This window comes from Globicephala melas, chromosome 11, assembly GCF_963455315.2.
Source record: "Globicephala melas chromosome 11, mGloMel1.2, whole genome shotgun sequence".
Classification (NCBI taxonomy): domain Eukaryota; kingdom Metazoa; phylum Chordata; class Mammalia; order Artiodactyla; family Delphinidae; genus Globicephala; species Globicephala melas.
The window spans coordinates 32,454,547-32,477,696 of record NC_083324.2 but is presented as its reverse complement, the minus strand read 5'-3'; the positions used below and the strand labels follow the sequence as shown (position 1 = coordinate 32,477,696).

Here is a 23,150-nt window from a genome sequence, read left to right as displayed (position 1 = left end):
TCAACACAATTTAGAGTTTTAAATATGTCAGGAAATGGTAACAATATAGGTTAGTTTCTTAGTGCCTACCTTACACATGCCTCCAACTGAGATCCCTGTCTTCATCCTCCCCATAAAATAAATATCCCAAAACTACATGTAGGAAGCCTGGGGACATGCATATGACTTTAAAAAAAATTTTTTTCTTTTGGCTGAGCCACGTAGCATACAGGATCTTAGTTCCCTGATCAGGGATCGAACCCGTGCCCCCTGCAGTGGAAGCAGAGTCTTAACCACTGGACAGCCAGGGAAGTCCCATGATGCATATGACTTTTACTCAAAGACAGGGAAGAGAAAAATGGAAGAAAGTAAATTAGGAACAAGTTTTTAGGAACATGGTGCCATCCTGGTACAGTTCCCCAAGTGATGCAACCACTTCTTGGGAAGGGGGGAGCTGGGGAGATTAGGCTACTTCTCAGGTGCTTATCAGTACTCTAAGCACCTATCATAAACTGGATGCCCTGTCAAGCATGGCTGAGGGTTACCTCAGAGGTAATCCTAAAGGCCACTCATTTTCCATTGCATGAGAAATACAAAGTATTTAACCTTGTTTCTAACTGGTACACTGACTTTGGTCACCTCATCTGCCTCACCTATGGGTTCTGGTACTGCCAGCAGAAAGCCAGTGTTTTGAGGACTCAATTTTATTATGAAATGATAGAGAATTAACTCCAGTAAGCCATTCCTGACAAATAGATGGTCCAGCCTTCACTTTAACACAATGGTAAATTTCAGACTACACATAAAGCTTATGAGCAGGAAGGAAAACACTTCTGCGTTTATCTCTGTGTAACAAGGAATAACTTAGAAATACTATCCTGCACAGACAGCATTACTGAAATGTGTATCATTTCTTTGTGAAAAGGAAAAACAAGCACATTCACCCTTTTTTTTTTAATTCTTAAAAAAATTTTTTGGCTGTGCCATGCAGCATGTGGGATCTTAGTTCCCTGACCAGGGATCAAACCCGTGGCCCCCTGCAATGGAAGCGCAGAGTCCTAACCACTGGGCCACCAGGGAATTCCCCCCACATCCTCCCTTTCATACACACATTCACAAAAGCAAACAAAGATAACCAATAGATATAGGCTTACGTCTTTCAAATGTAGTTTATGGTCAGTGCCTACTTCACTGGTAGAAACAGCAAGAGGATACTTTAAAGATGATGTATCAACTTCTAGCAGTGGGCTCTGAGTATCCTTAAAATGTGCACTTTCCATTTTTACACCAGTAGGCTGCTCATATTCTTTCTTATCCAGGGTAGAGTTCAACTCATATTCATGCTTTTGCCTAATCTCTTCATAGGCACCATCAGAGCTCAATCCTAAGGCCTTGTTGACTGTGTCTGTCAGGGATGCATCAGAATGACGTGCATTTGCTAGTGTTTCTGATAGCCAATTAAACAACCTATGGATGTCAGCAATGCTAGAGTTAGAGGTATCCTGCTGCTGCCGTCTCAAGTCAGCATCATGCCCAAGTGAGCCAACAGGCTGTGGAGACTCTGAAGGGAAAAGAGAAAGAGACATCTCTTAAAGTCTGGAAGGCAAGCATAAAAATTAATTATCATATAACATTTATAGGCAGGAACTCAATCAAACCACCTGCTTAGAGTTTACAGGTATATCCGTCCCTTACTTTCCAAATATGACTGGTTCTAAAATTTTGCACACAGGTCAAAATTCCCATTAAATGAAGGTTTACTTTCATCATAATTTGAAAATTCTATTAAAAATGAGCTCAAATATTATGTTGGTAATATGGATAATATATATAAATAACTGTACTGTAGTTACCTTAAACTCTATCACCAAAATCCTAAAATCAGTGAGGTACTTGACAACAGAAAAATACCTACACAACTATTTTGCAAAATGTTAGAGAAGGGTATGCAGATTACTCTTAAATCTTCTAAAAATATAAAAACAACAAAAACCCATGATTTTATCTGATTTTGATCTCTCCCATTCTGTACGTAAAATACTGGCTAACCTTTTCATAATCTAAGCTTTATCTTAAATGACTAGATTACTTAATTCATAACAAAGCTGAGATATTAGAGATACAAAATCACCCCAAAGAAATCTACACCAATCTTGCACTAAGAACAAAAAGGACTATGAGAGAAAACATGTTAGACATGGCTCCAAGCAGGTATAAATCTGGGTTATCTGTACCACCAGTATATTTAAAAACTTGCAAAGGGAGGAGACATTCAGAAAGGCATGTGCTTTAATGCTGAAGGAGGGTAGAGCCAGGGTAGATATCAGGATTCCGATTTAGGTAGTGTATATGTACCACAGGCAAAAAAAAAGTTAGAAACAACAGGGTACATACTGTATGATTCTAATTATATGAAATTATAGAGAAGGCAAAATAATCTATAGAGACAGAAAGCAGATCAGCGGTGGAGTGGAATGAGATAAACTACAAAGAAGAACAAGGCAACATTTGGGGGTAATGAAAAATGTCCTATATATTGGAGTAGTGGTAACACAGCTATAAAAAAACTCATTAGACTGTGCACTTAAAATGAGTACATTGTATATAATTCATACTTTAAAAAGTTGATGTTAAAGGCAGTAGGGGAGACAGAAGGCTACCTCTTAATGAGTGGGCTCACCACCAAATCAAGATCAGAATGTTTTAAAAGTTAGAATCTAACCTTTAAATCTCTACTTTCAGGATCAGAAATAAAGTGTGCAAAATGATAAGAAACAAACACAAGTGAGGAACACCTAGATATGCAACTCTGACTATCACTAGTTCTACTTTAACCTATCTACCCCTTTTCCCCTGCCCCATTTCTCCTTTGGTCTATTATAACCAGCATAGCTTTCCCACCATTTTAATTACTGATAAAGCCCGATTTCCACCCACAAATATTTTTTCACACATACAAATTTGCCAATTATCAGCTAAAATGGTGCCAAAATTTAAGTACCTTGCCTATTATGTGTTCAGTGCTAGGAAATATAGCTGACTTTAGGAACAATGTTTGGAGTTAGTCAGAAGTGAGTTCAAACATGGATCAGTGAACTCATAACTTTAGGTAAAATTATTTAACTTCTCTGAGGTGGCTTCCTCATCTGTAAAATAAGGATAATAATGTCTACCAATCAAGAACTAAATGAGTCCATACATGTAAAGCAGCTAGCACATAGTAAGCACTTAACTCTCAAGACACAGGTCAACAGTATTAGACAGTATGGATCAGTAAGCACCGTCAGGTTCAGCACAGAGCAGAAATCCAGCATAAGCTAAAGGAGATGAAAACCATCAAGGAGGAGAACAGCCAGAAAGCTAAGGAGGGTTATGAACTGCAAAGATATGAGCCTTGAGAGAAATGAAAGATGCTTCAGGAAAAAAGAAAGAAGTAAAGGGCTGACCATGACATGTTCTGAGAAAAGTGCCTTAACCAAGGAGAGTGGGAAACATGGCTACCCAGGCTGGACGTGGCCAGTCTTTAACAAAGCCTTGAAAAACGAATACAGAAGCTGAGACTGGCAGCAAAAGTTCCTTTATAAAAACAGGGGACTGCCTAGATTGGCTCTCAGGCTATAATTAGCAAACCCTTGTATGAGGAGAAAGGACAGAACTACTTTACTGTGTTTTTGGTTGTTACTTTTATACTATATAAAAACAATTCTGATATTTTACCTTCATACAGATGGCAATTTTCAGATAAATTACTGGTTTTGGCGAGCTTTCTCATATTTTCAGGTAGATCCTCAAGCTTCCTCTTCAAGACAGTTTTGCTTCTCATATCTTCTTTGTCTGAGTCCCCACCCACATTTTTTTTCCTACACTGAATTAAATTAATCAATTCTTTGACTCTATCCTTATCATAATCCAAAGAGTGAGATGACTTCTGCTTTCCAGGTGTAATAGTTTCACCCCTTGAGTTATTTCGTTTTCCGAATTTCATTTTTGTACCATTCATTTCTTCTTCTTGGGCTTCATAATCTGAAAGTGGACTAAACTGTTGAAGTTTTCTATTTTCTTCAAATAGCTCTTTTAATTTATAAATAGGTAACTGATACATTTCAGGCCGAAAAATATAGGTATGCAAACAATTATCAATATGGGATTTATTTCTTGGAGCTGAATATAAAAATTTTTTATCATCTAATCGTGAATCATATGGAAACATGATAAACTCTCGTTTACCTGAACCAAAACCTCGCTTAAAAAATTCACTTACATACTTTTCAACAACAGAATGAAAATTTATAGTATTTATATTTTTGAATTCCTTTCGACACTGAATCAAAGCAAACTGTAAAAATTGAGTTATTTTTAATACATCTGGTATGCTCTCACGTCTCTCCTGTGGTGCTGCACTGGTTGAACCTTTCTGTGCTGTAAACAAACAAAAAAGCAAACCATGTTAGCAATCAAGAAATTAGTCAAGTACAGATCTACATATTGTCAAAGCAATGTAACAACATCCATACATTAATGGTGGACCAAACCAGTATGTACCCTAATACATATATGTTATATAGGGATATATGAATAGCATGCTTCTAAGCCCAGGAGCCTAAAATGGGCCAATAAGAAATTAAAACATGAAAACTGCAGAACATATTTTTAAAGGGAAAAACACCTGCCCGTTGAAGATCTTCTTCATGTCCCTAGGCATCAACTGGTGGCAAGGAAAATGTAAGGAGAAATAAAGACCTGAGGCTCCTAGCAAGACCGTCCAGCAAATGACAGTAATGTCACTCCTTCCTGTTTTAACAACTTTATCTCTATCTCTCTATCCCCGTAAGCAGATATGTAGGCACTGAATGGCTACCACTGAGAATCTCATTTTTTTTGGCCGTGCCACGCCGCTTGAGGGATCTTAGTTCCCCCGACCAGGGACTGAACCCGAGCCCTCGAAACTGAAAGCATGGAATCCTAACCACTGGACCACCAGGGAATTCCTGAGAATTTCATTTTTAACCTAACAGTGAGAACTTTACCTTAAGACAGCATTAAAGTTCATTCTTAGAAATGGTGAATAGAAATGGTGTTCTCTAAAACAGTATGAAAATTCTTATTAATTGTGAATGGCCTAATATTTAACCTAGCACATGATGCACTTAGTCACTAAAATGTGAATACAAAAATGAACTAAGCTCAAAAAAAAAAAACATATAATAGAAACCCTGAAAAACTAAGCTATAATACTGTAACAATTACAATCAACATTTACTTAGTGAAAACACTGACAAAAACCAGATAATTTTTCATAGTTAAAAAAACAAGTCATATAATTTGTGTTTTATATTGGTAACACCTCTTAATACCCCCATTATCTCCCAAAACATGACGTAAGAAAGACAAAATGCTTAGTGAGTTATCTGGAAATTTTCAATAAAATGTCGGTATCTATATGTAAATGGATTTAGATATTCAAAGAACTTACAAGTAACTATGCCTCTAGGTTCTTGAAATAGAAACAAAGCATGTAAGACTCGAGACTTAGCAGTATGATGTTCTAAAAAAACAAAAGTGAAATTCATTAGCAATATATTTTAACTTTTAAAAAGTTAAAGGAGAATTATAAAAATTAAAGAGAAGATCACCTACCATATGGAGAAACCATTTGACAAGGAGAGAGAAGAAAAAGGTATCCTCGGTCTCCCAAAGGTTTAACAAGAACCTACATTTTTGGAAGAGGGAAGAAGTTGAATTTGCATTATTATTCACCATAAGGCAGAAACATAGCAGTTTCTACTAATTATAAGGAAAGCAAAAAGTTTCTGATCATCTTTTTAGGAAAAGTACTGCTACTGAATTAGCTAAAAAACTCTTTCCACCAACCCTCTGCTCATTAACAGGATTCCAATCAATTAAGAAAGCCTTAGTTTTCATAATTTTAATGAGAAAATATTACTGAAAGAATTCTCCTATTAAATCAACTTGTTGATTTTTCCTTGAAGCTAAAATACAAGAACCAAACAAAAACTTCAAATATTTTCCTCAGCAATTCAAAAGACATGTTTTTAATTGCCAAGGTGGTGTGCTGGATGTTGGAGATACAAAACAAGTATGACACAAATGCTACCTTTCAAGAGTTCAGGCTAATCTCAAATGAAATGTGTTGCTGTAATCTAATTCTTCACATATTTAATGAACATCTTTCACACGTAAGGCAATTTGCCTTACCAGAGATAACTTGAAAGACAAGCAGCACAAGATCCTTTGATCAAAAGAAGGTTATAATTGGGTGGAGAAAGTAACACAAGAAATATTAATAATTAGATAAGACAGGAAAGGTCTTTAAAAGATTTACAAAGCAACAGAAAGGAAAAAATACAGTTAGTCTATGGTTGGAAAACATATTGAGAGTATATGGGAGGTGGATTTTGAAGGATGGCTACATTGCCAAGAGCCTAAAGTTGTGGGAAAGACATTTCAATAGAGGCAACGTCATGAACAAAGGGCAGAGTTATAACATAATGGACAGTTTGCAGGCATCAGAGTACTTACGACTGGCCAAGGGTGAGGAGAGACTAGGAGAAACATGTAAGACAAGTCTAGAAAGAAAGATCATGGGCTAGATTGTAAAAAGACAAGAATGCCAGGTTAGCCAGAAATGCCCTCGAGAGTATACCCTTTTGAGCTGAAGTGTTTCCCTAAAAAAAAAACCCAAAGAAACTTGATAGCACTGCAGGAGGAAAGAGAACAATGTAATGCAAAGAACTCAGTTCACAGACTACTGCAATAGTTCACAATATTTTTTGGATTAAAGAAAGGGTAAGTAAAGGAAGAACTGAGTATGGCAGCTAAACACAAAAGGATATCTGGATTCTGAAAGAAAACTTGTGCTACCTAAATTCCTTTTAAACAATTCCAGTAAACAAAGTCTGTGTAAGAACCAATAATGTAAAGGACTAAAGTGACTACGCTACCAATTTACACTTAATAAAAACATTGTTTGAACACCCAAAAGTAAGGTGGACAATGTATCTGCAAAATTTTTGTTTCAGACTCAAACCCTTTTATCCAAAATGTTTTATATATCATATCTCTTCTAACATTTTGCCCAACTCTTGTTGATTTGTCAGAACAGAAAGTTGGGAGACATGAGTAAGAGCTTCATGTTTTGTGGTTGCTCAGAAAACAAACAATTAGATTATTTTAACTTCTCACCCACTCCAAATACCAGATTCTTTAACCTGACTGGCTTAGTGGCCTAAAGACCCTAGTGCGCTAAGGGGACTCAGTGTCCCCAGAGACTCATGGAACACAGGGAATCTATACCCAGAAACAACACTCAGGCAGACAGAAGCCCTAGCAGTAATATCTGTGGCTTTAAGCCAAAGAAACACTTTCAATCCTGTGCAATAGGAAACACCTGTGAACTCTGTACTGATGCCTCTATTTATTACCCCTTACTGTTTCCTTCTCCCTCAGAAAACAACACTAGCCCAGTCTGTGGATTTATATTACTTGATTCTACTATTTTGGCTTTGCAGATAACATTACAGGTAATATGGTATGAAAACAAAAAGTATTTTTAAAAATGTAAACTATTAAGCTCACAATCTTAAATTACCAAGTTTCAGAGAAAATAAGCTACCCTAAGAGAGATTCAGCAAAAACAATAGATTCAAATACCCAAGGGCTGCAGATTGGAATCAAAAGATGCAATATATAAAACAGGTATGAAATGTTCAAAGAAATAATATGGCAGAACTGAAAACATGTTCACACAGAAACTGTCATACAAATATTCACAGTAGAAATATTCTTAATAGCCAAAGAGTGGAACCAACTGATGAATGGCAAACAAAATGTGACATTATCCATACAGTGAAATAAAAGAAATGAAGTACTGATACATGCTACAACAAGGATGAACCTTAAAAGTATTATGCTAAGTGAAAGAAGGCACTAAAGGCTACATAGTGCATGATTCCACTTATATAAAATGTCCACTATAGACCAATCCATAAGAGAGAAGAGATTAGTGGTTGCCAGGGACTGAGGGGACGAAGGAATGTGAAGTGAATGCTTAGTGGGTATGAGGTTTCTTTCTGGAGTGATGAAAATATTCTGGAATAAGATAAGTGGTAATGGTTGCACAACATTGTAAATCTAGTAAAAACCACAGAATTGTACACTTTAAAACGGCTAAAATGGTGATGCAATTTTAAAAAATAGCAAGGAACATCAGAATATAATCTCTACCTCCTAGAACAGTCACTGGTACACAACAGGTACTCAATAAGTCTTTCTGAAAGAATTAACAAGAATCTGTTTTTTAAAAAAAAAAGTCAGGCAGACCTCAAAAAGAACCAAATATAGCTTTCAGAAATTAAAAATATTTTCTGTGAAATCGAAAATCAACAGCAAATTAGACACAACTAAAGACAGAATTTGTAATCTAGAAGATAGCTATGATGAAATTACTCAGAATGCAGTACAAAGGAATAAGACAGAAAACACAAGAGAGGTTAACAGACACTGAGAACAGCATGATGCTTCAGAGTCCTAGAAAGGCAGTCAAAAAAGAGTGAAGAAGTATAATCACAGAGATAATGACTAACAATACTCCAGAAAAAAAGCTATAAATCTACAAATATGAAGACAATATATACCAAGCTAGATAAATAAGAAATCTACACCTAGATATATTTAATGTAACTGCAAAACGCCAAAGAAAAAGAAAAAACTGAAAAAACAACCAGAAAAAAAGATGATCTACAAAGAAAACATCATTAGACTAAGAGTGGACCTCTCAACAAAAATAGAAGCCAGAAGATATCACAGTAAATACAGTCAAAGTGCTAAGAGATAATAGCTGTCAACCCAGAATTATGTCCCCAGGATTTAACATTTTAAAAAAACACATTTTTCTCAAATATAGAGGGGGCATGTACAAAAACTGACCACAGAGTTTTGTTTTTTTTAATCCCAATAAATTTCAAATAATTACCTGTTCTGATTTCAATGGAATTAAATTAGAAGAAGAAAAAAGTGTTCTCATACATTTGGAAATTTGAAAATATACCTGTACATCATATGACAAAGTGGAAATCATAATGGAAACTAAAAATTACTTAGAACTGGATGATAATGAAAATACCACATATTAAAATATGTAGGGCTTCCCTGGTGGCGCAGTGGTTGAGAGTCCGCCTGCCGATGCAGGGGACATGGGTTTGTGCCCCGGTCCGGGAAGATCCCACATGCCACGGAGCGGCTGGGCCCATGAACCATGGCCGCTGAGCCTGCGCGGCCGGAGCCTGTGCTCCGCAACGGGAGAGGCCACAACAGTGAGAGGCCCGCGTACCGCAAAACAAACAAACAAACAAACAAAAAAAAAACCATGTAGAATGCAGCTAAAGTAGTACTTAGAACTCAAGTTCACTGCCCATTTTTCTAACATAGTAAGTCAGAAACAGCTAAATAACACCGCCCCCCAAGTAGACTAAAACTGACAGCTGAAATTAATAAAACAGGAAAACAAAGGTACAAAGGATCAAAACCAAAATTTGGTTCTTACGATGAATAAAATCAAGAAACCTCTGGTGAAAAGTACTAGTAAGAGACAGCCTAATGAAAATACTACTTGCAAAAATACTCACAGCAGCTATTAAAAAAACTATAAAAGTAATTCTAGCTCAATAAATTTAAAAACATAGAATGGACAATTTCCTAAAGAAACAAAAAACTCCATAATATATCCAGACTGACCTGAGAAGAAATAGAAAACCTGAGTTTTCTATTAAAAAATTTGAATCATAAACCCATAAACATTTTAAAGACAGTTTTGCAGCTAAGTGCTACCCGACATACGAAGAATAGATTCCTTTCATCATATATACATCCATCTTTTGTAAAATGAGGAAACACCACTTACAATTCTGGGAAGCTAGTATAACCTTGCCATAAAAACTAGATAAGGACAATATGAGAAAGAAAAATTGTAGGTCGATCTCACTCATCATCACAGATACAAAATTCCTAAACAAAACATTCACACAACAAACCAAGTATTTTTAAAAAATGGGGGAAGGTATTCTAAAGCCAGAAGCACAGGAATAGTTTAATACTGAAAAAAGATAAATATAATTCATCTTATTAAGTTTACAGGATAAATACTATGCATGATGATAAATTTTATGTGTCAACTTGACTGGGACACAGGGTGTCCAGATATTTGGCCAAACTTCATTCTGGATGTTTCTGCAGGTATTTTTGGATGAGTTAAATATATATACATGTGGATAGACAGAGTAAAGCAGGCTGCCTTCTCCAATGTGGGTGAGTCTTATCAGTTGAAGGTCTGATTAGAACAAAAGGCTGACCCTCCCTGGAGTAAAGGGAAATTCTTCTTGCCTGCCTGCCTGCCTTTGAGCTGGGACACTGGTTTTTCTCCTGCATTTGAACTCTAAGTGAAATATCAGCTCTTCCTGGCCTCAAGCCTGCCAGACTTCATCAGGAGACATCAGGTCTCCTGGTCCTGAGACACCTGGATTCAGACTGGAGCTATGCCATCAGGTCTCCTGGGTCCCCAGCTTGCCAACTGCAAATCTTGGGACTTTTCAGCCTCCATAACTGTGCAAGGCAATTCTTTATAATAGATTTCTTTCTATATGCATACAGCTGACCCCTGAACAATGTGGGCATTAGGAACCCCCATGCAGCTGAAAATCTATAACTTTACAGTCAGCCCACCATATCTGTGGTTCTGCATCTGCAGATCAAACCAACCACGGATCATGTAGTACTGTAGTACATATTTACTGAAAAAAATTTGCATACAAACGGACTTGCACAAACCAATGCTGTTAAAGTATCAACTGCATATCCAACTGGTTCTGTTCCTCTGATGATACCTGACTAATACACCATGTAACCATCTCAATAAATACAAAAAAAAAAAAAGAATTCAATAAAATTCAAAACCCATTCATGGTTAAAAAATAAAGAAGGAAAAAATTTAAAATGATAAAGATTAATTATGAAAAACCTAAAGCAAACTTCTTACCTACTACAAACTTCCTACTAATGGTTAATGTTATAAATGTTCTTTTGAAGATCAAGAAGACAAGAATGGGACCTCCCTGGTGGCGCAGTGGTTAAGAATCCACCTGCCAATGCAGGGGACATGGGTTCAAGCCCTGGTCCGGGAAGATCCCACATGCCACGGAGCAACTAAGCCCATGCGCCACAACTACTGAGCCTACGCTCTAGAGCCTGCGTTCCTAGAGCCCATGCTCTTCATCAAGAGAAGCCACTGCAGTGAGAAGCCTGCGCACCACAACAAAGAGTAGCCCCCGCTTGCCGCAACTAGAGAAAGCCCGCGTGCAGCAATGAAGACCCAACGCAGCCAAAAATATATAAATAAATAAATTTATATATATAAAAAAAGACAAGAACGCCTACAATCACCACTTTTATTCAACATCACACTAAAGATCCTAGATTAGAGAGGAAAAAACAAAACAATGTTGCTCCCAGATAATGAGATCTATATAGTAATCCCAAATAACATACAAAACTGAACAAATTATTCAAATTTCATATACTGATCTGACATAAAATCAATATGTAAATATCAATTACATTTCTATATACACAACAAACAAAATGCACTGAAATGGAAAATACTGTTTACAACAAAAAATAAATAAATAAATAAGATGTCTGGGGATAAAACTAACAAAAAATGAGCAAGACTTGTATCCAGAAAATTATAAAACTCTGTTAAAAGAATACCCTAAAGGAGTAAAGAGATAATCTTGTCATGGATAAGACAGTATCGAATTTGATCTACAGATTTAATACAATTCCAATTTTAAAATTCCAATAGGGTTTTTTTGTGGGGGAGGGGAGTAAGGAGCTAACAAGCTGATCCTAAAATTTTTTTGAAAAAATCAAGCTGATTCTTAAAATTGGGGTGGTGGGGGGAAGCTAAATCTCAAATAGCGGAACACTCCAAAAAGGATGAAAAAAGTGGGGCGATTTGCCGTACCTGGTATCAAGACTTAGTGCAGAAAGGATGGACTATTCAGTAAATGGTTCAGGAACAACTTATTATTCATATTGGGGAAAAAATGAAGTTGGATTCCTATATTATATCAAACAAAAATAAAAAACAAAACAATACATATATTTTTTAAAAACTTAAGTGCCAAAGGCAAAACCATAACATATTCAAAAGAAAATATAGGGCAGTATCTGTAAGACCTAGGGGCAAGGAAAGATTTCTTAAGTTTAAGTCACAAACAGTACTTAACATTCAGGCAGACAAATTCAATTACATTAGAGTTATGAACATGTATTCTTCAAAAAACACTGTGAATACAGTAGAAAGGCAAGTGTAAATTATGGAAAAACAATTGTAGCACACAGCTGAGTATTAGTTCCCAAAATATACATGAAGATCCTCAAATTAGTAAGAAAACACAAGCCACTCTATAATGGAATATAATTTGCAAAAATACTGAATCACTATGCTGTACACCTGAGAGTAACACAATATTGTATATCAACCATACTTCAAAGCAAAAAAAAAACCACAAGCCACTCAAAAGGAAAAATAGGTAGGCGGCTGAACATTAAAAGATATAAGCTTACGAAAGGATGATCAACTCATCATATTTCAGGACAGACAAGCTAAAATCACAATAAGATACTATTTTATACCCACCAGATTGGCAAGATTTTGCCAAAGTCTGATTATACCAAGTAATTATGAGTATGTGAATTAATGGGAACTTGCTGGTACTGAGGGTATAAATTGGTACAACCACTTGAAATAAAATGCATTATTTTGTAAAGCCAGTAATACATTATGATTCAGTAATTCTACTTACAGATAATAAATCTAATATACTAGATCTATACTTGAGAGAAAATTATCTTGTATATGTACATCAGGAGAGACTCAAAATGTTCACAGCAGAGACAATATTCAAATTTAGGGACATTTCTCTTATACTTTTTCTTATACTAAAGTTAGCTTTAAGAATTCATTTGACTTCACTTTGTTATATACCTGAAACTAACACAACATTGTAAATCAACTATACTCCAATAAAAATTTTAAAAAAAAGTTAATTTGACTAACAACCAACCGAAAGAGAGTTCAGTATTTTACTTATTTTATAAATACCCGTGTGGGAAAATACCACTTCCCTGAATTCTGTGTTCCTGCAAAAAGCCCTAGCCTTCTGACATGCAGAAATATATATGATATAAAGATAGGAAATGTCTGTTTACATTTCCCCCAGAAATATTTCACTCTTCACATACCTTAAGAATTATATCTATAGCCAATTACCTAGTTAATTGCTCTGATCTAAAAGGATAGTTAAATTTCTCTTATCTCCCTGAAAGTGCCAAGTGAGTACACAAAAGGTTACAGTACAGATTAGGTTCCTAGGTTAACTCCCACAATTCCAGAAGACTGGAGATCTATCTCCCTAGGTATTACATTTCAAGGAAGAATAAATGGGTCGCAGGAACTTGGAGATGTCTTTAGGTCCAAGAGGGCTAACTGGCTCCTGAAGAGATTTCATTTATTCATCAAAGGGTTGGAGTTAATATTCATTACATTTTCAAGGATATCTTCTTCCAGAAGGGCAGGGAGATAGATGTCTCCTTCCCTTCATGAGCAAAGAAAAATCATTTTCCTCACCCCTTGCCTACTGAGTGTCCAACTACTTGCATAGGATAACTGACCTGAGTTTTGATGCATTGCCCTAAGGGTCGGAAATAGGGCAAAAGAGAGCCAACACATTCATTACTTACTGTGAGGTACTGACTAAGTCTCTCTCTGATCCAGAACATCTCCTGTGTGTATTCAGGATAAAATTATTAAGAACCCAACAGTCCCCAATGCACCTCCCATTATGATGACAACTATGAAGAAAGTAGCTATAGTTAGAATAATTCCCAATGGGGTCTGCAGGAAAGGGGGCAGCCACACAAAGTACGTCAGTTCGTTAGATGCATGTAGTGTAACCTTATGGAATGCCTGTGCCCTCTAAGATCTAGGATCTTACTTTACTTCTTGATTCTGGGAAGACCCAGTCCTCCACAAACCTAATATAACACTTGCTCAGGTGAAAAACAAAATGCCAGTATCCTTCCTATACTGATTCTCACTATTAGGCACTCAACAGATACTGTACTTTTCTGATAAACTCCTCACTGTCCAGACCCACAATACTCATTCTCTGAAATTCAAGAACTGAACAGATTTAGATAACTCAATATCCCACCATATCCAAACCTACTACCTAAACTTTCACTTTATGAACTCAGGAACTGAACAGATTTTGGTCATGAGGAGTACTTGTATCATAGACAAATTTTGGGAGGAAAACAAGAAACGCAAATATAAATATAAAAGTATGTTCACATGTAGGTGAATGTGCATGTGTGTGTGTTCTAAGATGCCTACCTAAAGATTTCTAGCTGGTCCCAAAAAGTTATTGCTAGGTGTCCATCAATTCACAAACTCTGCCTATGAGTTTTGTATATAATTTGACCCTCCATCTAAATATAAACGACGGATTGGTTAAGCAAATATATACGCATACAACAAAATTCTACGTAGCCATCTATGAAGTTGCAGGTTCTGAAAATCACTGATACAACTCTCCGTGTGACTACCTGGAAACCGAGGCTCAACAAAATGAGGAGTAAAAAGAAGTCAACAGATGAAAACTTGTGGGCTTCCCTGGTGGTGCAGTGGTTGAGAGTCCACCTGCCAATGCAGGGGATATGGGTTCCTGCCCTGGTCCGGGAAGATCCCACATGCCGCGGAGCGGCTGGGCCCGTGAGCCATGGCCACTGAGCCTGTGCGTCCGGGAGAGGCCACAACAATGAGAGGCCCACGTACCGCAAAAAAAAAAAAAAAAAAAAAAAACTTGTATTAAATGGCATACTTGTGCAAAAAAACTTCTCTCCCTCTCTACTGGAATGTCCCATCAACATTTAAACATGAGCTCACCTACCTCATGTTAACAGAAACCTTGGAATAGCCACTCTCCTCTGCAATCACCTCCTCTCCTTCAGCTAAATTATACATATTAGCATCACGTATTCATTTTCCATTCATTCCTGAATCCATCACAATCTGCTGCCTGACCTAGTAATCCCTCTACCCAAACTCGATATACTCAATACCTACTAAATTAGATACCTAGTAAATATCTCTTAAATCATTCTCCTTTTTCTTTTCTCATCCAACCTATCATTACCCTCTAAATGTAATAGTTTCCTACATCATCTCCCCGCTTCAATTCACTCTCTACAGAGTAACCAAGATAAATTTTTAAAACACAGATTTGATCACATTGCATACACGATTAAAACCTCATCCCACTCTTTAAAACCCGTTGCTATAGGATCAAGTCCAAATGTCCAAACATTCGAGCACTGCCTGAACGACACTGCAGAATACAGCCCCCTACACACGTTTCTAGCCTCATGTTCTACCACTTTCCCCCAACTACTCTAGTGTTTTTATCCTTTCAACCTCACCAAGTGCCTTGTTCTTTTTGAATCTTCAAATATATCACTGTCTCTACTGGAACAAAGCACATCTGAGTAACTCCATTTATCACATAATCCAGGAAAACAGAGTCTCTTGCCTCATTCTTTTTTTTTTTTTTTTTTTTTTTTTGGTGGTATGCGGGCCTCTCACTGCCGTGACCTCTTCCGTTGTGGAGCACAGGCTCCGGACGCGCAGGCCCGGCGGCCATGGCTCACAGGCACAGCCGCTCCGCGGCATGCGGGATCTTCCCGGACCGGGGCACGAACTCGTGTCCCCCACATCGGCAGGCGGACTCTCAACCACTGCGCCACCAGGGAAGCCCTCTTGCCTCATTCTTTACCAAACTATATACCCTGCATAAAAAAGTGATAATTAATAAATATTTGTTGAATATCACAGTCACAAAATATAATAAAGATACTTCATGGGAAAGACTAGTCTATAGAGGATCTAGTGTCGTGGCTAAAAAGAAAAGTACCAAAAGCCACCAAATTACATTAACCAAATGGCAGCAACAAAAACAGAGACCTTACGGTATTTTCAGAGGCAGAAATGAAATAAACCGAAATATTATCATAATCTCTTATTAATATGCATATTTCTAAGGGAGAATGAGGAACATTTTAAAACCTTTCACTCACAAGTTTTTCTTTCTCTAGTTTTTGCAGCAAATTTTCCATGTTACTTCCAATTCTTGTCTTTTCTACAACTTCATAGAGGCTGCAATACATTCCATTCTTCAAAACTGACATAGGAAAAAATACATAGTAAATATTCAAATCAAGTCTGCTTCTTATACATTTTAGTAAAATTAAATTGCTTTACCTTCATATGGACCTAAGTAAGTTTCCTTATAAAACAGCGCTGGAGGGATTTTCTGTTTCAGATGATCAATACTCATAACTGTTTCAACATCTAACTTCTCAGGACTGAAAGAAAATTGAAAAGGTGTATTTGCCTTACCTGTATTTTTAACTCTAGCAACGTTCTTTCTCTCTCGCTCCTTCCCTCTCTCTCTCTCTCTCTCTCTCTCTCACACACACACACGCACGCACACACAAACCCACACACACAAGTATCCTGATGGAATACAGAAGAGCATATTTATGAATATCATACTTGATATTTGATTTGGGCAGTTCAGATATATGTACAGGTAGCTAGACTGTCCAGCAATATTACCAACCTTCCATCTTTAAGCCAGAAACTAACCCTTATTTATACCAATTTTACTAACCACAAAAGATAAAAAGTTGCCATTTTATTAAATGCAATTCAAATATGAACAGTTAAATTAATCTTCAACCATTTATGGGGACCCATAATGTTTACTGTGGTGGTAGCAAAAGATCATTTTAAACCTTTCTATTCCAACATATGTTGCACAGGACTGAAAACAGCATATAAATTTTAACTTAACTCACCACATCAAGCTGTTTCCAACAAAGAACTGATAAATTTTAAGTCTATCATGTTCAAATTGCTAAATGAAAAATATATCTAATTAGGACAAAACTTTGAAAAATACTTTTAATATTTAAAATCACTAAAAAAAAATCTTATGCCATAAATGTGTATAACTATTTAGCCCATCTGCAAATCAAGACAGAAAAGCATAGGGCTCATTCTGCCAACTAAGTTTCCAAAGTTATCAAATCAATCTTTTTTAAAACAAACCACTGTTTATATGTAAGTTCTTATGGATCAAAGTAAAATTTAAATGTAAGTAAGAAAAAGGAATTTTAAGTGTAAATAAGAACTGAATAATTAGCAACTACTAACTGCTATTTTCTTGTAATATAACATACTTACAGCTTGATAGGCAAAAAAGCACGAGTGGCTGACCTCAGAGAAATATAACACAAAAGCTTTCCTTTATTTAAAAGCTGTCCTTTCCACAACGTGTAGTTAAATTTATCTAAACAAAAAGAATAATGACACAACTCAGCCTCTTGGCAGCCCAGAAGCAAATATTTACTAGAACTAAGGGGAAAAACATCCAGAAACACAGTTTAAGTAGAACCACCAAAAGAAACCTTGACATTTCTATTTACAGGGAATTCAAATACTAGGATTTTTGTTTCAGGTATCTTTTCCCCTATAAAATTATTCCAGATGAAAAGAATAACAAATTTATTTGCCTAAATGTCCTCATATCAGAAAGCTGAGGAGCAAAGACAATACAGTACTGCCCTCCTATGACCCCCAAAGGAGACTATACTAAATCCAGTTAACTACATGAATCCCTCACAATGTCTTACAGCTTCCACTTGCGCTCTTCTCATCACAGAGAAATCTGAAGATAGAAAGTGTCAATATTGCTTTCAATCTTCTCTCTCTTCTAAATTCCACACCTCTGATGAAGTTAATACTTTTAAAAGTCTGAGTTGTGAAACTTGTTCTATTTTTTACCTTTATCAACAAAGTGCTAAAATTCTTTGGTCTATTCACAGTACCAGCAGATTCTCAAAGGAGACCTTATGTTTGGATGACCAAATGTTGATGCTACATCATAACATGGCCTCGAGCTTTTTCATACTTTGCAGATTCTCATTCATTATAAAAATAAAACAAAGTACTTATTAATTTTTTTACTCTACATACTTATTCTTTCGATTTATAAAACTAAAAGAAAGAAATGTAAGAATCTTACCTGAGTTTCTATCTGCATTAAAGCTGTTAGATCTACAAATAAATTTTTAAAAAGAAAAAAGAAATATTACTGATTTCTAACAACATGAAAGTTAACATTCAGGGCATTGATAGAAATGCTATTTTTTAATGGGATACTGTACAAGAGAATTAAATCCTTCCCTCCCAGTATGAAGAACAAATTACTTGTTACAACATTTAATAAATCCAAGTCTACTCAGGGAAATCAGAATCACTTACTTGGCTCAAATTACCGTATTTTCCCAAATTTAAGGGAGCTGTTTTTCCCAAAAATATCCATCAGGAGAGAATATAGTCCTTTAAAGTCTCGGTCAACTACTTTATTTTGGTGATGAGATGTGAGGAAATAGCCTCAATCATACTTAAATATTTACTAAGGTTCTATTATTTACTAGGCACAGTTCTGGGTAACAGAATTACAGGGATGAACAAAATCCCTGCCTTCATAAAGTTTACAGTCTCATAAGGAAGACAGACAACAATCAAAAAGTAAGTATATAGTTTACCAGATGATGATCGTTTTAAGTGCTATGGAAAAAAAGGAAGAAAGAAACTAAGGGTACATAGGTTTCAAAAAAAAATCATGGAAGGTCTCACTGACAGTGTAAACTATGCAGCTAACTGAGGAATGAGGAGGAATAGCAAATGCAGAGGCAGGAGCATTCATGGCAGCATTCAAGGTACAACAAGGATGTTCATTTTAAATGATATGGAGGGTCAACAGATCAAATCAAAGAGGCAAAGAAAATTAACAATCATTATTCCTAGGGGTATAACCTTGTAATTAAGTGCTGGGTGTCTTTTAAAAATCACTGTTGAAAGGCACTATAGTAAATGTATCATGGAGATCACAAATATAGAGCCACCGAAAAAAAAAAGAATGAAAGAAAAACACAACTGTCAGGATATTATGCAAATCAGTACTTGTGGCTGTGGATGGTTTCCAGGGCTATTCACTGACCAAAAAAAAGTGCTGCATCTCAAACAACTTAAATGAAGACAATCTGATCTGAAAACTGATTAAAAGGTTGACCTTAAAGGGCTTCCCTGGTGGCGCAGTGGTTGAGAGTCCACCTGCCAATGCAGGGGACACACCAAAAAATGCAAGGGGACACAAAAAAAAAAAAAGAAAAAAAAAAGGCTGACCTCAAAAATGTTTGTTTCATGAAATGTGGCTTTTTAAAACTGCAGTATTTCTAAATTAATAGATATCACGCATGACGTCAAATCTGGGAACTCAAAGTAAAAATAAGTAGATATTTAACTGTTTCACCTACATCTCTGTAAATTTACTCATTCAATTTTGCCAAAACATTTTCTGGAATCACCCCCATGGGGGGGAAAAAAGAAACTGATTTGTACCTGGTCACCTTATCGTAGAGCTTGTAAGAAATCATCAATTAACTCATAATTAACTCTGACTGACCATTAGAATCACCTGGAAGTGTGTAAAAACTACCACAGCCTAGGCTCCTTCATAACTACTTGATTTAACTGGTTTGAGATGGGGCTGAGGATTTGTAGAAGCTCCCCATTTCCAGGAGAGCTAATACACAAAATTTCACTTTTAAAAACTGCATTTGGGGGAATTCGCTGGCAGTCCAGCAGTTAGGACTCTGTGGTTTCACTGCCGAGGGCCCAGGTTCGATCCCTGGTCTAGGAGCTATGATCCCACGTGCTTCACAGCACAGCAAAAAACAAAAAAACAAAATCAAACAAGCAAACAAAACTGCATTTGGGCATTCCCTGGTGGTCCAGTGGTTAGGACTCCCAAGCTTCCACTGCAGGGGGCACGGGTTTGATCCCTCATCAGGGAACTAAGATCCTGCATGCCACGTGACATGGCCAAAAAGAAAAACCCAAAAAAAACAGCTGCATTTATGCAGCTACACAAACCTTCAATATCAGGGAAAAAAAGGTTAACCAGTGAGGTTTAAGTAAATTTTAGTTTTTATTTCCACACAGTTAAGTATCTGTCCTTCTAACTGACTTCTTAAAAGTCATCATGAACATTCATAAATCTAATTAATTTCAAGAGAAGGAAAAAAAATGGGAAGAAATACAAAGCGTTCCTCCTAACTCAGAAGTGCAGGATACGTGATATAAGACCATTCTGGATGACGTCTAAAATTCATGAGTCTTACCTTGATGAAGGTACGAACTTCGGAGTTTGTATATCATCTTTATAAGTAAAAGACACAACTGCATATGGACACACATGTCTCGGTCTTCGCCTTAGCTCATCAAAGCCATACTCATAAAAATAATACTAAAAATAAGAAAATGCAAAATTAACTTCCTTAAGAAGGCAAGAAGTAGACAGTGAAATCTTACAATTACCTGCCTGGTTTTTGAGAAACACAATACCACTTAAGTACCTTTAATGAAAAATATCTTTAAGCACTGCTTGTCAATTTAATTAAAATAATTTGTACTTTATATTCATTGTATGATATAAAATATTCTGCTTCTATATATATACCAGATGCCAGGATGCTAATAGGTATTCCAGAAGTTTACTTCTGAAGAACTGACCAGTGGGAATGTGCAACAAATTTCCTCATGAAAATGAAACAAATGGAGCCTAAGCTCCCAGGTCAGCCCAGAAAAACCAATTTGATACAACAGTAAAATACTAAGAACACAATCTCAAGCAAACCTAGCATTTTGCTCATTATTTCAAAAGAAAAACACTTTTTTGACTCCAACTGCAGACAAAGCAACAAATGGGAGGTGGCGGAGATTACAAACATAGATGACAAAGGCAGCTGAACCTCTTCCTATTACCCTATCCATCTGCCTCTCCCCTTCACCTATTCACAACATTCATTAGATTAGGGTTTTCTGACCTGCAGTCTAGGGATTTTCATTAAAAAGAATGCCCTAGTTTATAAACAAAGCACTGTCCTTCAAAGTCCATTCTCTTGGGAAACTTCCAATAATGTTGCTGTTGCTCTAAAAATGCCTGGAATTTTTCTGGAAACATCAAGCCAATTTACAAGTTCTGCTAGAAAAACCAGTAACTACTTTATAGTTATATTTCATATCTACTAATACTACTGTCCAGAAGGTAATCAAATGAGTCAGCCCAGATGACTTTGGTGAATATAATTTTTGCTAAAAGCCCCCAACAACAGGTCTTGCCCACTGAGATTCTTCAAAAAGAAAAGAGCATGAATAAACTTTATTTTATGTAAATAAAGTAAAAATCAAAGAAAAGAAAAAGAAAGAACATTTCCAGGGAGGTTAGCACCACCACTTTTCACATACAATCCATTCAGATCCATTCACATTTTTTATACATTTGTTAAAAAGAGTAACATTATAGTCAAACAACATATAAAAACACAACAACTGATATTCATCAAATACTACACTTTTAAATATGTGTAGTTTACTATAAATCAATTACATCTGAATAAAACTTAAAGAATGAATTCTAAGTTTGCATTTTAGAAAAATACTAATAAAAATAGAAAATATCTACCAAATCAATAATACAAAGTGATATGAATTAAGGTAATTCAAGGGGCTTTAACTTTACCTTAAAGAATGAGCAATATTTTATTAGACAGGATCTTTCTAGGCCAGGAGAAACCAAGGCTTCAAGAGGAAATGAGATCGTTGAGGGCAGGAATTATACAAAAAACAGGCTGGAGGTCACAGTCTACAGGCAGGGAGAGCTAGCTAGGCTAAGGAGTCTGAATATCACTGTAAGTCTAAGGGGGGGGCCACTGTTACGTTTCTGAGCTATCTTGGAAACACTGAACAAACAGCAGTGAGAGTCACTGGAGTCTAGCAGTGGTAAGTGGAAACCAGAGTCTAGTGTGGTGGCAAGGAGAACTGAAAGGGAGACATTTTAAAGGACTTAGTGACAAACTGATATGAGGTCATAACACTAAAATGGATCCAGGTACTTACCTGAGTAAGCTCATAAGCTCTATAAGCCAAAAGTGATGTAATTCTATTGGCATTCTTCGACACATGACATTCATGCTTTGGTGTTGGGTCCAAAGCACTTTTATTTAATATAGATTCCAAACTTTTTACACCCATCGGGTCATATATACTCTTTATTTTACCCTAAAATACAGAAAACCTTTTAAGTCCACCAAAACCTAATTACTGACTGTATAACATTAATATTATAGAATAACTCTTTGAATATAGATTACCTATAACAACAGCTTTTTCCTTTAATACCTGGTAATAAAGTAATACCCAACACTTTTTACTAATATCGAAGCAGTAAGAAAAAGTTAACCAAAAAAAAAAAAGCTTGTTTGAATTTAATACAAGGAAATAAAAATTTTCTTCACAACACTTCACTAGCTTAAATAACATTCTCAACATATTTCCCTCTCTTCATTCTTTTCTTTGGAAAGGAAAGCAAACTCTAAAGCTCAGAAAGCTCAGATTAAAGACGGCAAACCACTCTCAAAAGTATCTTTATATGCCAAACACAAGCAAGCACTGGTTTTTAATTCAATCAAACCCCTAAAGACAGGGTCGACTAAAATCCAAGTCAAATGCTGTCTTTGATATATGAAATGTAAAAGTTGAAATTACCTTCATTATTTTAAAAATAACAACATCACCCACTGCCCCAGCTTCCAAAGGATTAGCTTGTAATAAATCAGCATACCTAGAAAGATAGACACCTAGCAAAGAGGGAAAAATTAAAGTTTTGTTTTAATATGGACACAAATATAAAAAGTCCAAATATTTAACATAATAAGAGATAAAAGGTATGACACCTTTAAAAAAATGTAATGATAGCTGATATTTAACCAAAGCAAAAAATAAAACTAGAAAAAACATGAAAAATCAAAATTTTCAAAATCACTAGAACTAGACTAAGACATTAAAAAAAAAGATAACCCTTGTTTAATTGGAAGTATGCAAAATCAGAAACAAAGGATAAAAC

The 23,150-nt window shown here is 36.0% G+C and overlaps 1 protein-coding gene across 7 annotated transcripts in view; it reads right to left on the bottom strand.

Annotated features, from left to right (window-relative positions):
- The window catches only part of TASOR (transcription activation suppressor), a 51,429-nt gene that overhangs the window by 16,519 nt on the left and 11,760 nt on the right, over positions 1-23,150 (bottom strand). For all 7 annotated transcript variants that reach the window (XM_030867454.2, XM_030867456.2, XM_030867455.2 and 4 more), the window contains exons 5-15: positions 22,793-22,884; positions 22,145-22,306; positions 20,368-20,492; positions 18,204-18,235; positions 17,363-17,468; positions 16,376-16,479; positions 16,192-16,295; positions 5,617-5,689; positions 5,453-5,524; positions 3,697-4,398; positions 1,134-1,540 (exon numbers count right to left, since the gene is read on the bottom strand). In XM_030867454.2, the coding sequence (XP_030723314.1) occupies positions 1,134-1,540; positions 3,697-4,398; positions 5,453-5,524; positions 5,617-5,689; positions 16,192-16,295; positions 16,376-16,479; positions 17,363-17,468; positions 18,204-18,235; positions 20,368-20,492; positions 22,145-22,306; positions 22,793-22,884 (1,979 nt within the window). The remainder of the gene's footprint in view (positions 1-1,133; positions 1,541-3,696; positions 4,399-5,452; positions 5,525-5,616; positions 5,690-16,191; positions 16,296-16,375; positions 16,480-17,362; positions 17,469-18,203; positions 18,236-20,367; positions 20,493-22,144; positions 22,307-22,792; positions 22,885-23,150) is intronic.